General features: G+C 40.5%; 1 protein-coding gene across 1 annotated transcript in view; it reads left to right on the top strand.

The window, feature by feature from the left end:
- Positions 1-15,099, top strand: part of GPR176 (G protein-coupled receptor 176) — an 80,599-nt gene extending 65,500 nt beyond the window's left edge. Inside the window, exons 2-3 of the mRNA XM_010965127.3 lie at positions 10,659-10,911; positions 13,766-15,099. Coding sequence (XP_010963429.1) covers positions 10,659-10,911; positions 13,766-14,888 — 1,376 coding nt within the window. The 3' untranslated portion in view covers positions 14,889-15,099. The remainder of the gene's footprint in view (positions 1-10,658; positions 10,912-13,765) is intronic.
- Positions 15,100-15,405: the final 306 nt, after the last annotated feature.

The following is a 15,405-nucleotide window of genomic DNA, read 5'->3' as shown; positions in this document are numbered from 1 at the left end:
CTTGCTCTACCCTGCTCTGCAGAGGCAGAGCCTGTCGGAGTCCCCTGCAGGAGAGGAGAACCTTCCAGTGGCTAGCATGTTGGGTTTAGAGAGAGGAGCACATGGAGAGGTAAGGGTTCTCAGAGCCCAGAAGCTTCTGAGCCTTTCTCCCACCTTCCCTGCTAAAACCACATCCGTCTTCCTATGTGGTCTCCCTTTCCTGAGGTTTTTCTAGCTCTCAAGTATCCTTGGGTCCTGTGTTTACTCCAGCTTTAGAGTCCCCTCAGCCCTTTTCCAGAAGTGAACTCCCTCTCCGTGTCCTTTGCTGAATAGTAAATGAATTTTTCTAAAAGTGGCTTCCCATTGTTCCTTCTAGCCGGTGCCCTCAGTTCCCTCACTTCCTGCTCTGCTCTGGCCTGCTCAGATGGGATGCCTCTTGGATCAGAGTTGTACTACAGTCCCGGGGACTTATTTGTTGTGAATTGTAGCTTTCCTCTGGCATAAGGTTTCTTTTTTTTCCCCTCTCCTGCCACTCTGTCCTCATCTGGTGGGCTGTGAAGTAGGCACCCCAGGTGCAAGGCATGCATACTCTCTTGGTGCTTTCCCCCACAGAGGCAGTATATGCAATCTGGGAGACAGAGCATGATGTAGGAGGGTCTTCCTGACTCAAGTAGATCTGTTACTGAGCTTATGATGGACTAGAGCAGTGTTCAACAACAAACTCCCTGAATTGCTTTCCAGAAATGTTACAGCAACCCATCATGAAAAGTATATGCCCTACAAATGATGCCTCGTCCATGAAGCATAGGGCACTGGGCATAGGGACTACTCCTGGGTCATCACATAACTTTTATCCATTGATTGGCAAAAAACAACGAGAAATGATAGCACCTGCTACAGGCAGGAATTTTGGAGAAAAAGGTTCTAGACACACTACTGTTAGAAATGAGAAATCAATGTCACAGAAATTAAAAACACCAGAAAATAAGCACATGTATACAATATTTATTGCAATATTATTTATAATGGAAAAACCCCATAAACAGTGTGGATGTGCATTTGGAGGACAAAGGATGAATAATAAACTGTGATATATTTACATCATGCAACAGGGGGAATTTTTCCACTATGTATGGCATATATATGTATAAAATAAAATTCTATGTTTACAAAAGATATAATGACAAACCACCATATATGTCTGTAAATACTGTGTATATGTTTATATGTGATTAAATAGAATGGAGAAAGGTGTGTTCACACTGGTTACTTGGAAGATGGTGTCCTGTGCTATACAGTAAGACCTTGTTTAATCTATTTTTTTCTCATTTTTTTTTTTATTGAAGTATAGTCAGTTTACAATGTTGTGTCAAATTCTGGTATACAGCATAGTGATTCAGTCATACATGAACATACATATATTTGTTTTCATATTCTTTTTCATTATAGGTTACTACAAAATATTGAATATAGTTCCTTGTGCTATACAGTAGAAACTTATCATTTATCTATTTTATATATAGTAATTAGTGTCTGCAAATCCTGAACTCCCAATTTATCCCTCCCCACCCCCTTTCCCCTTGGTAATCGTAAGTTTGTTTTCTATGTCTGTGAGTTCTGTAATCCCTCTTATGACTTCTAGATATGTCTCACTTATTTACACTTACATGAGGTCAGCAAAAGAAAGTTGAAAAATAATGATAGTTACATAGCATTACTGCTATTTAACACTTAACTATGGATGAGGCAGGGTTTGGCATTTTTTATGCATTATCTTATTTAATACAACAGCTCTGCAAGGTAAATGTTATCATCCTCATTCTGTAGATGAGCGAGGTAGGAGAGGGTGTGTGCTGCGTGTCTGAGTGGCAGGCGTCAACACACAGCAGCTTAAAATAACAGATATTTATTATCTCACAGTTTCTGTAGATCAGGAATTTAGGAGCAGCTTAGCTGGGTATTTCTGCCTAAATCTCTCAAAAGGTTGCAGTCAGCACGTTAGCCAGAGCTGCAGTCACCCAAAGGCTTTAGTGGGGCTGGAGGGTCTGCTTCCCTCACATGGCCAGTGGCACAAGGCCTCAATTCCTCACCGTGTGGATCTCTCTGTAGGACTGCTCCCGTTGCTCACCAGGCTTTCCACAAGGCGCATGATTCAGAACAGATTAAGACAGAAGTGGCAGTGTCTTTTATGACCTAGCTTCAGATGTCTCCCTGTCATTTTTGCTGTGTCCTATTTTTTACGCAAGTTGGCCCTGTTCATTGTGGGAGAGGCCAATATAGGCACATGAATATGAGGAGGCAGGGGTCACTGGCCATCATGGAAGCTGATTACCACAGGCGGCCTTAAAGTATTGTTTTTCCCAGAAGTCTCAACAGTCCGCAAAATTATCTTTTCTCTGCACAAGCCTTACATAGTCTTATGTGGAAACAAGGAGGTATAGATGACTCTTTCAGGTTTTTTTCATTCATGGGAGTATATAAAGTGAATTTAATGTTGTAGATTACCTTCTTATTCCTATTAAAGAATTAGAGTCTCTAATTAGGGGAATGACAATTTAAAATGTTGTAGCATGTCATTGTTTCCTTGACCATTGCATATAGGCTCACTTTTATTTCCTTACTTGGGGTAATATTAAAATTTGTAGGCTCATATTTATTAGCCAGTATTCTGCCTCCAGTCATGGTGTTTTCATGTTTAAACCTTTATAAGAATAATGTGAGGGGCAAGACTAATGGAAACTGGAGCTTAATAAAAGTGACAGATTTTGTATTTTATCTTATTTACTTTATTCACATTGATTGCACTGTGAAAGCCAATACTTTAAAAAACCCACAAAGTAGAAAATCGATATCTAGCAAGATAAAAAATTCTTCCTTCTGCCTTTTGTTTTATAATAGGAAAATAAGAGGTCACACATCCTCATTGATCTTAGTGCTTTAAACGAGCTAATAGCATTTCATGCTGATTGTATTTTGAACCAGCAGGAAAATTACATGGTAAATAACTCAGTGTTATTCAAATCAACTAATATTAGAGGAAAAATGCAGGAATTGGAAGCTGGATTATTCATGAAATGCTAAAATGTTAGAAGAATATTCCTCTGTCTGTATCACTGTGGTTACCATAATCATGAATCCTGGATTCTTAGAACATGATACAAGAAAGGAAACCTTTTGTCCAGTTTTTAGCAATGTGACTAATGAATATTTCAGCACAGAAGGTTTTGGTTGCCTTAAATAGTCACTGGAAAATGCACACACAAAATAGGGCTGGGCATGGGAGATAAATGGAATTGAAATTATTCTATGATTTTGCTCTCAAGTTTTTGCCCTCTTCTCCTCTCTCTCCATCCTTCGCTGCTATATGAAGGAGACAAAAGAGGAAAAGAGAGAAAGAGAAGTGTTATGATTTGCTTTCTGAACAGTGTTGTTTCTGCCCATCCACACGCCCTTCATTACAGGTATTTTCAAAATCATGTTACACCTGCAAGTCTTCTAAATCTATCTTGTTGGTTCAGTTCTTGCCTCACAAGGAATCAAATCCAAGTTCAGAGTCTAGACTGAGTCTGTCTCAGTTATCAAGCTCCTTCCTTGTTGCCCACGTGCTGATCTGTTATTTTGCTTACTTTGCCTCACTTCCCGCTTCCTACAGAGCTCTTGGCTCCTGGTATTTTATCTGAGCTTTTTTGTTTTTCCATTTTCTTATGTTGTTGCTTGGCCCTGATGGGCTGTGTGCTGTAACTCATCTTTTCAGTGCCACTTGTGTTCTATTCTCTACCTTGCCCTGACTTTCAGATCCATCACTTCCTTCCAGAGCCTCCCCTGCCTTGACCACTTGTCTCTGGCCCTGGCCTGGGTGTGGCCACCTTCAGCGCTTTTACATCTGCTGCTCTAGCTCTCCTGGTCCCAGCTCCTCACTCTGCAGACACTCCTCTCCTGCTGGCCTGCCTCTTCCACACAGGAACTGGAGAAAGTGGGGAAGGAAACACGGGTGGTCCACTCTGGAGCAAATGCAACCTCCCCAGTAGTGAGGCAGTGGCCTGAAATCTGTTAGAAGTTGTTAGGATGCCATTTCTTGCTCCGCACCTTCCAGCCTCTCCCCTTTCTCCTGATTCTCCTTCCAAACACAGATAAAGAAACAGGAATGGAATTTTCACCTTTGAATTCATGTCATTGTCAGAATGTGCCAGATCAGGAGGGGTAAGAGACTCATTTCCAGATTCTTCCTCCTCCACATTGCATCAGCCACACTGGGTCCCCGTGAACTGAAGTAGAATTGGGCTCACTTTCCTTTCTTAGTCCTCTAATTATCTTAGCCTTGCATTCTTTGGAAATATTTCCAACATAATTTTCCCTTTGGGACGGCATAATTGTAGTTACTGGAACAGATGGAACAGGAGACTGGAGTGCATGAGTGTTGTGTGTCCGTCCACTAGATTGATGAGAGAATAGCACGATGTGTCATGCATCCATCTCTCTCAAGCTGCTCTGACACTGTGCTGGCCATGGGGAGACAGGAAACATTTGGCTTGTTGATCGAAGGCACTTATCATCAGTAGATGTACCTACAATATTGAATACACAGAAAAAAAAAATTCTGGTAATTTTGATCAAGCTATCTCAAACTTCAAGCTTATTCAGTTATTTGGGGTCTTATGAAGCAATTCCTACATATAAAACTGCGGTTGCTGCTCATGAGGGTCAACAGAATTTCCAGATAAGGTTCTTTTCGGGCTTCATGATCTTACAGTATTTTATGGGAGAAATAACCCCTCTAGGCTAAATGCAGTATGAATGGTGCAGAAGATACGGACCCTGACTTCAGAGACTACACGAGCGATTTAATACAGACAAGGATCTCTTAGCAAGATTGTCTGTGTGGTAGATATTTAGGGCAGTGAACTACTACACCTCCACTCAATCAAGGATGGATTGTTAGGATGCAAATCCAAGGGGAGCACACTTAATCATAGTTAGATGACTTGTTTCCTCCTTTTCCTGGGGAGCTTTCTCCATACACCTACTGAGGAGGAGGTCGAGCCTGTGGTTATTAAAGGTTCAGAGCTGTCACAGTTAGATGGGGCCAATGATACTGAGACTCTTGAAATGTTCTAGTTGATTTATATGGGAAAAGTTGGAGCAGTCAAAGAAAGAGGGACAGTTATTAAGACTCAGTGTGTCTTTCTTCTTACTTTTTACATCCATGTGTTAAGATATGTGAGGGACTGAACTAGTTTTGGGGGCTTTGTGACTTCACAAGAGAACTCTGGTGGCTGTGGGCACCAGGATCTTTTTGTCTTGATTGTGCTATGTAGTTTGCCTTACCTTTGGGGATACTACTGTTGCTAAAACATCTGTGCCTTTGTTGTAGACTCACCTAAAATCCTTTGTGCAGCCTTATAGGAGTGACTAGCAGAGGCTACTGTTGGAGTCTCTTTATATATTTTTATATATTACAAAACTGAATCCTGTTAATATTTTATCTGAATTATTCATTGGGAACAAATATTCTAAGGAGAAACCATCCAAGGTTAGATTGGGGATATATATTTCATAAGATGCTTTTCATTCAAAGCAGTTATTTAAAATTCACCATGAATTTTAATAAACTTAATACATTGCTTCTTCCTCCTAATCCAATTCCTGCTTAATGTGAACCTCCTGTATCATTTTGGAAAACCCTCTGGAATCAAATTAACTGTAACTAAAGTCACAATTTTCTCATGGTAATAATGATCAGCTTAAACAGAGTTGGGCAGATATTAGATAGTTTAATCACAAGTTACAGCAAATTGACACTTCATTAGTGAGAGAGAGGCTCAAACTTTTAGACTCAGAGGAAGAGCAAATTGTACTGAAAACCAGCAGGCACAGCCCTCTGGCTACAAGATGGTTTCCCCCACATTCTTGCTGCGGCCATAATTCATAATAATACCAGTGGCAAAAAGCTACTTACCACCTTGCCTGTGCTGACTCTCTGGGTAGCCAGGAAATTTACCCGTATAGATTCAAGAGAAAAAGATTTTTTTAAAAATCAGAATAAGTTAGAATGCTTGTTAAACTATTTAAACTTTCCTTTGGAAGTGTGAACTTTGAACCTCAACTTTTAATATTGGTGTCCCCCGGCTCACAGAACAGTGTCTTTTTTTTTTAACCTTCCAGGTACCATTTGTCTTCTCTACAATGAGGAGTTCTTTTTTTTTTTTTTTTTTTTTGACAGTTTTGGATGAAGTTTATTTGTATCTGTGATGTCACCTTGTTAATAAAGGGTTCTGAAATTATCTTTTGGCAGTTGATGATTTCATTTGAGGTTCTTCCATTTCTTGATTCTCACATTCTTGCACTTTACATACACGTTATTTCTTTTTTTTTTTTTAACATTTTTTTATTGATTTATAATCATTTTACAATGTTGTGTCAAATCACTGAGGAGTTCTTTATCCCTAACTTGTCTTACCCTCACTTTCTCCTTTGCTTTCTCTTTCTCACTCTTTCTTATGAAAGGGAGTTCCCTTTGAGGGTTTTGCTTGGGCAGAAGATTTAAGGGTTCAGAGAAAAACACAGGCTTGCCCTTTACAGATTTCCAGGGTCATTTCATTCTATCATGATGCTGCAACTTTGGGTAGTAAGTATGGGAGCAGCCAGGGGTCATATCTTAAAGGGTATTGTATGGTGTTGAAAAGTTTGTATTTGTTTTCTCCTTAGTGGCAGTAGGGAACTGCTGAATGCTTTAAAATTCACCTAGTTACTTTTATACCTCTGCTCTTCTCAAAATGGGTTTAGTTAATCAATCTCACACTTTTTTTGTCCTCTGGCATTTAAAAAAAAAACAACTCTTTCCTCAAAACTAGAATGAGGTATCACCTCACACCAGTCAGAATGGCCATTATTCAAAAGTCCACAAATGATAAATGCTAGAAAGCACGTGGAGAAAAGGGAATCCTTCTACACTGTTGATGGGAATGCAGTTTGGTGCATCCATTTTGGAAAACATCCATTTTCCTCAAAAGATGAAAAATAGACCTACCATATGATCCAACAATCCCACTCCTGGGCATATATCCAGAGGCAACCTTAATTCAAAAAGACACCTGCACCCCAATATTCATAGCAACACTATTTACAACAGCCAAGACATGGAAACAGTCTAAATGTCCATCTACAGATGACTGAATAAAGAAGTTGTGGTATATTCATACAATGGAATATTACTCAGCCATAAAAAATAAAATAATGCCATTTGCAGCAACATGGATGGCCCTGGAGAATGTCATTATGAGTGAAGTAAGCCAGAAAGAAAAAGAAAAATACCATATGATATCATTCATATGTGGAATCTAAAAAAAAAAAAGAATTTATTTATAAAATAGAAACAGACTCAGACATAGAAAACAAACTTATGGTTACCAGGGGGAAGGGGATTGGAAGGATAAATTGAGAGTTCAAGATTTGCAGATACTGACTGGTACATATAAAATAGATAAACAAATTTATAGTGTATAGCACCGGGAACTATATTCGATATCTTGTAGTAGCTTATAGTGAAAAAGAATATGAAAACAAATATACGTATATTCAGGTATGACTGAAGCATTATGCTGTACACCAGAAATTGACACAACATTGTAAACTGACTATACTTCAATTAAAAAAAAGTTAAAAAAACCCTCAAAACCAAAGCACCTTATTAGCAAATGCAGATAATAAAACTGGGCCTCCTAAATCCTCCCAAAAAACAAAAAAAAACTCTTCCCAAAAATCAGTGTCATAATGAAACTATGTCTGAATCATACCTAAACAAAATGAAGTCTTGCCCTCAGATATTCAGGGACACTTTTACTTTCTAGCCATAGTGGCAAGAAATTAAATACAGTTGACCTTTGAACAACACAGATTTGAACTGCATAGGTCCACTTATATGCAGATTTTTTTTAACAGTCATTACTGTAGTGCCTCACAACCCGTGGTTTGTTGAATCCGCAGATACGAAGGATTTGTGGACACGGAGGGCTGACTGTAAGTTGTATGCAGATCAACCTCTGCCTTGTTCAAGGGTCAACTGTAGTTTTTTTTTTCCCCTCAAACAATTTTGAAAAAAATGTTTTCAAAGTTTCAATTCTGACTAAAATTCTTAATGGCTCAAACTGTGAGTCTAAATGCACAAGGGTGCTTAGTGGCTACCTATTGGGAAGATGGAAGATAATTATGAATGTTTTTAAAAGTCTTTTAAACAAAGAATATAGTTGTAATCATTATTTTATTACTTGTAACATTATTGTTGGCCAGATAGGATTTTAAAAACTTTTCCTATAACGATACAATCTCTTGATGGTTTCAAGCTGTTTGGATAATTGAATTGAAAGCATTATTAGAAAGTCATCATTACTTTGAGATTTTTCATTTTTCTTAATGAACCATGTCAAGATAATTGATTCTTTTTTCAATTTTCTTGATCCTTTGTGGTTTTAAATTCACTCCGGTGCCTTATTAAGATGAATCATGTTTGTGTGCTGCTGCAAGATTTCTATAGGGTGTTTGGATTGTTTTATAATGGGCTTGATGGATTCCAGGAGCAGGACTCCATCTGCAGAAGACACGTCCTTGATCTGATTCCTCTCATGTGATGTGAGTGGAGTCAGGAGATTCTAGGAAGGAGCAGATGTTGCAGCGGCCCCTGCCCGCCCTGCTTGGGAGATGAGGCTGTAGTGAAGTCACTGAATCCAGATGACAGTGAGGAGAGAGACAAGATGTGTGTGTCCCACAGGCCTGAGGAGAGAGCTCTCAAGTTGTTACAGCTACTCAAACACCATAGTCCCAGGCACCCATCGCGACCCCGTGAGACAGTCTGCTGTGATTTTGCCAGCACCACCCAAGGGACCTCCATGGGGTAAACCTAAGAGTTTCTTCCTTGGCAGATGCCAGTGTTCCACTGGGACCCTGGAGGCCAGTCAGTCCTACCTGGTCACTCACTCCTGATTGCTTCCAGGTCCCTTTGCTGTGCTGTCTTTTTCTATCATCTCTACATATGGCTCCAGGTTTCTTTAACTCTGGCCCAGACTCTCACTCTTCCTGCCTCTGTTAGACCTTTCCTTGTACCCTCTGGAACTTCATGCAACTAATAATAGCAGCGACATATACACTTACATAGCACCTATTAGGCACAAGAAGCTTTTCTAAGTGCTGTACATATATTATTTGTCTTGGCTTATTTAATCCTCACAATGCCCCAAGGACACAGGCATGGTTAGCATATCCACTTTACAGATGAAGAAACTGAGGCACAGAGAAGTTAATTCACCCATGATCACACAGCAAGTAAATGGTAGAGCTAGGACTTGAATCCAGGAGTAAGGCTTCAAGGTCTATGCTTTTGGTCATTAAAATATCCTGCCTCTCCCCAGGATAAAAATTTCCCTACACACTTACTAACTTTTCTCAGAATGGTCTTTCAACCATATTGTTTTTTTATCTGCACATGAAAGCACAGCAAATTATTAATGTGTGCTTGGTTAGCCACTTGAAACACTTTCACAACCAGGGACTATAGCCTGCCACAGAAAAACAACCCCATGTACTATGAGCTCATAATCCAACATTAAAAACCATATGAGTAAAACCGTAAAAAGAGAGCAGCAGACCCAATAAATGGCAAAGTTAACATGTCTAGAACTAGAAACAGTAGAATAATCTGAAAGAAATTATAAGCATTTAAAAACTATGATTACAGATTGAAGAAGGAATAGAGCCGTAGTAAAATAGACACCAGGAATAAGGAGTAGGCAGCTTGTGTGTGCTAACTGTGTTGCTGTGCCCACCGCCCTGGCGCTGAGTATTGTCATGGAATCCAGCATTAGAAAATATAATGGGAATGTGGAGGGAGGAAGAATGGGTCCAGAACTTGAATCATTTCTAAGGGGGATTAGGTGATTTAGAACATAATGCCTAAAATTAAAAAGTATCTTGAGGTCGAATACTGTGTTATTTAAAATATACACTGAATTATCCTTAGTGTACCTTATAAAGCTAGGAAGAAGCTAAAGTGCTGATGAGATGAAATAATCAGCTGGGTAATTATCTTGCTTTGTTGTTATGTGCAAATTTGTGTTACATGTTGAAATTAATATTTGGGATCTATTGGGTTAAATAAAATACACTATTCAAATTTCACCTGCTTTTTAAAAAACATTTTTAAAATACTAAAGTATAGTTGATTTCCAATGTTGTATTAGTTTCTGGCATACAATGTCAGCAGCTTCTTTTCACTTTTGAAAAATGTAGGTACTAGAAAATTTTAAGCCACATGTGTGGCTTCCGTCCTGTTTCTATCGCAGAGTTTGGTAATGCGGAGCTCATTTGCAAACTTAGAATAGATTAGCAGAGGTTAAGTAATACCTAGCAAATTGTTTATACTCAGGTGAGACGGAGTCATCATCATAATACTATTACGCCTAAAATTAAATAACAAAACTCACCACTCAAAATCCTCCTAGACTTTTTGATATATACAAAAGTGATTTAATAATTTCACATAAATTGCCAGTATACTATGTCTTTAAGTTCTTTGAAATGAACTCTCAAATGTGGGCTTTCAATTTTTTTAACCCTTCTTTTCTTTCTTTCCTTTGTCTTCTTTCTTTTTATTAAAACATTTTTATTTTTCTTTTTGCATATCTGGCCAGGAAACTTCATGGTGTTATGGTCAACTTGCCGCACAACCGTGTTCAAATCTGTCACCAACAGGTTCATTAAAAACCTGGCCTGCTCGGGGATTTGTGCCAGCCTGGTCTGTGTCCCGTTCGACATCATCCTCAGCACCAGTCCTCACTGTTGCTGGTGGATCTACACCATGCTCTTCTGCAAGGTCGTCAAGTTTTTGCACAAAGTCTTCTGCTCTGTGACTATCCTCAGCTTCCCTGCCATTGCCTTGGACAGGTAAGATCAGGTAGTCAGGGGCTCAACTTTTTTTTTTTATGTGTAGAAAAATTAGCATCATGAAGCAAATGATGAATAGTCAATGTTCCACAGGCGGCTTTTAATCTGCTTGTGGTCAACAAAAGGAGAATGAGTTGCTGAAACAGAATGCCTCATAAAAGACAGCAGCTATGGCCAGTTGGACCATTGAGAGAAGATGTGGAATTAGGGGGCGGGTTTACATCATGAGAGGGTAGGGCAGAGCTGGATTGTGACACAGTTTCAGCTTGGTGGGAATCGGCGGTGTTTGCTTGGAATTTGCAGTTGTTTGCTCGTCAGATTGATAACTCTGCAATTAGGGCCTTTTGATGCAGGATGAAAACATTTCTGGAAGAACAAGAGAACAATTCAGTGGTTATTTAACAAATGATTAGACAGTCCAGTTGGACCTGGCCAGATATTACCAGAATTCCTTTAGAGGATTTATTTCCAAGATTTTATATTGTGGTGGTGGTGGTTTTCTCTTCTTTCTTTTTTTTTTAATTAAAATTTTTTTTGTTGGGGGAGGTAATTAGGTTTATTTGTTCATTTCATATAAAGGGAATCATACAATATGTGTTCTTTTGTGTCTAGCTTCTTTTACTCAGCATAATGTTTTAAAGCAGTTATCTGTGTTATAGCAGGTATCAGTACTTTTTTTTCCCCCAAATTTTATTGAGTTACAATTGACATACAGCACTGTTTAAAGTATATGGCATAATGACTTCTCTTACACATATTGTCGTGAAATGATTCACTATAGATTTAGTTAACATCCATCATCTTCTATAGATACCAATTTTTAAAAAATTTTCCTTCTGATGAGAATTCTTATCTACTCTTTTAACAACCTACTCCATTTCTTTTCATTGTTGAATAATATTCCATTGTACTCAAATACCACATTTTTCCTTAACCATTTACTAATTGAGGGACATTTGGGTTGTTTCTACCTTTTGGCTTTTGTGAATAATGCTGCTATGAGTTCTGAAATTTTTTTAAGAATAGGATTCAACAAGAGTGGAAACACATTATTCTGAACAATTTGCTATTCTACCTGGAAGCAATGCAGTCATCCCTGTGGGTTATATTTGAGCCTTTGGCTTTAGGCAAGAAAATATGCAAATCATAAGAAATCCTTACTTTCTTTCCAGCAGAAAATCTACTGTATTTTTGCCATCATTTTTAAAAGGGGGTAAACAAGTTCTTTCAGTAGAAGAAGAAGGTTGGTAAATTCCTATTTCATTATTCAGAGATGCAAATTACTCAAAAGCATAAGTACGGTGTGCACCAAGACAAAAGGAAAATAGTCCCTTGTCTCATTTCTTTCTCAGATGTTTGTTTCATGGCATCAAGTCAGCAAGTTAATTGGGAGGCCACCTACACTTCCTGCATCATCTCCTAGAGATGTACATGCTAACAGAATTATTCATCGTGAGGCTGTGTGCTTGTGTTGCAGTCTGTTTGCCAACATATCATGGGATCAGAAATGACCAGAGACCTGGGTTTGTTACGTGTCACTTAGCAAATGAGAATCAGAGACATTGGTCTCCTGGCATGTATTCATGTGTGGGTATGGTGCCATCACATTGGATTTATTGAGGGGTGGTTAGAAAAGTTCATCTATATTCAGAGAAAAAAAATTGAGAGCATGCGTAACTTACACATTTCTTTCTCTTTTCCTCCCCCTCAGAAAGAGATCTAGAACACATTTTACCATGCTCCATCCATCTCTGGTCATCACGGTTATCCTGTGTTTGCATCGTCTCTCCCCCAGCTTGTCCCCTGCCAGACTCCAGACTTGACATTGTCCCAGGTGCTCCCTTTCCCCTGCCTCCTTTATGCATACCTCCAGAAGAGCCATCACCTACTTGTTTATCATTTGTTGTCTACATGCCTTTATTCCCATTTAGTTAGAAACGTTCCTGTGTTTCCTTTCATCTTTGTATCCCAGTGCCTGGTACAATATGTAGCACAGAGGTGATACTCAGAAATCCTTGTGACAGGAAGGCATGCATGCTCACCTGTCCTGAGGAGGGAATGCGTGTTAATAGGCTATAAGGTCGACTCTAGCATTAGCTGGCTGCACAGATGTGGGCCGAGCAAGGGTGAAGAAACTTGCCACATCTCTGCTGGCTATTGGCTGCCCTTTCATGACAGGCATGGCTCTAGGGGCTAACAAATTACTCAGTTTCCCCAAATCATTGGTCATCTTGAAACATGGTGCTTTTGGAATTCTGATTAGGTGGTTATGGAATAATCAAGTCAAGCTTGAAGGAAAAAAGTCCTCCGGCAGCCATGTTAGACCTATTAATTGCTCTTAGGGGTGCTAGGTGATCATCATGGAAAGAATGGCTCTTGAGCAGGCATAATTTTTTCAGTAGAATTGATTTTGTGGAAGGACTTTGTCAGAGTCCGTCCCTCATACAGGGTTCTTCTGCCCCAGGCAGCTGTAAATGCTCACAATATCCATGCATATACACCGTGGCATGAGTCCACTTTGGATAGGGGAGCAGACATATTTCTTTCTTTTAGCAGCTTTGAAAATTGCCCTAAAGCTCCTCCAGCCCATGTAAAATTTCTTACAAATTACTCTTTATGCCTAAATTGAAAAATAGATGTCTTTACAACAGAAGGAGATAACCTTTATACTGAGGGTACTCTTTGGGATTTAGTTCTGGTGGCAGTAATTATAAAGCTAACTATGAATAGTACAGCAAACTCCTCAAAACTTAAGGTCTAGCTTACTAATTCCCCCAGTGGTTTCCCACTAAGATTGATTCCTCTAATTTAAAATCTTCTTCTGTGAAATGAATTTTGCTTGTGCATTTTGTAGGTATTACTCTGTCCTCTATCCGCTGGAGAGAAAAATATCTGATGCCAAGTCCCGAGAACTAGTGATCTACATCTGGGCCCATGCAGTGGTGGCCAGCGTCCCTGTATTCGCGGTGACCAATGTGGCCGACATCTATGCCATGTCCACCTGCACCGAAGTCTGGAGCAACTCCTTGGGCCACCTGGTCTACGTTCTGGTCTATAACATCACCACGGTCATTGTGCCCGTGGTGGTGGTGTTCCTCTTCTTGATACTGATCCGACGGGCCCTAAGTGCCAGCCAGAAAAAGAAGGTCATCATAGCAGCCCTCCGGACCCCACAGAACACCATCTCCATCCCCTACGCCTCCCCGAGGGAGGCTGAGCTGCACGCCACCCTTCTGTCCATGGTGATGGTCTTCATCTTATGTAGCGTGCCCTACGCCACCCTGGTTGTCTACCAGACTGTGCTCAACGTCTCAGATACTTCCGTCTTCTTGTTGCTCACGGCCATTTGGCTGCCCAAAGTCTCTCTGCTGGCGAACCCTGTGCTCTTTCTTACTGTGAACAGATCCGTCCGCAAGTGCTTGGTGGGGACCTTGGTACAACTGCACCATCGGTACAGTCGCCGAAATGTGGTCAGCACAGGGAGCGAGGTGGCAGATGCCAGCCTGGAGCCCAGCATGCGTTCAGGCAGCCAGCTCCTGGAGATGTTCCACATCGGGCAGCAGCAGATATTTAAGCCCACGGAGGATGAGGAAGAGAGCGAAGCCAAGTACGCTGGCTCAGCTGACCTCCAGGCTAAGGAGCTACTCAGCCCCTGCCTGGAGGCAGAGCAGGGGCCAGAGTTTGCATCCCCTGCCCCACCCCCGGGTACAGTGGACTCTGTATTCCAGGTGGCACCAGCAGTCCCCATGGAACCCGAGACATTCCCTGCCAAGTATTCCCTGCAGTTTGGCTTTGGGCCTTTTGAGCTGCCTCCCCAGTGGCTCTCAGAGACCCGAAACAGCAAGAAGAGGCTGCTTCCCCCCTTGGGCAACACCCCAGAAGAGCTGATCCAGACAAAGATGCCCAAGGTAGGCAGGGTGGAGCGGAAGATGAGCAGAAACAATAAAGTGAGCATTTTCCCCAAGGTGGACTCCTAGCAAGGCTTGTAAATCCCTGGAAGTAACAGTGCATCCACATTCCTGCCCTCACATCCCTTGGCCCTATGATTTGTATGATCTCATTGCAACCCAGTATGGGCTGACGCCTCCTATATGGGCTGAATGCTTTTGAATGAGAGGGAAATCTACATCCAATCAAATGTCCTCTTTATTGAGGGCGTAAATATATATACATATATTTATTTATTTATCTCATGGTCTATGTCCTTATTAAAGTCCATGTGCCTCTCTGTGGAGACGAGAGCTGGGTAGTGGGGACTAGGTCTTGGGTAGGTACTCTGTGTGCATGTCTGGGGCTATGTCAGTTCCCAGGCCCTGCAGAGAATACATGGAGAGAAGAGCATCCCTGGGCTCAAAGGGAGCAGGGGCCCTTTAAGGGAAGCTCAATATAATGATGGAGCCATGTGGTAACAAAGAAAAGGCCTATTTGATTGGCTTTAAAAATGACAAATATTTAAAATGTTTTGTATTTATCTGTATCTCCAGGGAAGATAGG

The sequence above is a fragment of the Camelus bactrianus genome, chromosome 6 (assembly GCF_048773025.1).
Source record: "Camelus bactrianus isolate YW-2024 breed Bactrian camel chromosome 6, ASM4877302v1, whole genome shotgun sequence".
In the NCBI taxonomy this organism is placed as follows: Eukaryota; Metazoa; Chordata; class Mammalia; order Artiodactyla; family Camelidae; genus Camelus; species Camelus bactrianus.
Note: the sequence above shows the minus strand (reverse complement) of the source record. Positions and strands in the feature narration are given on the sequence as shown.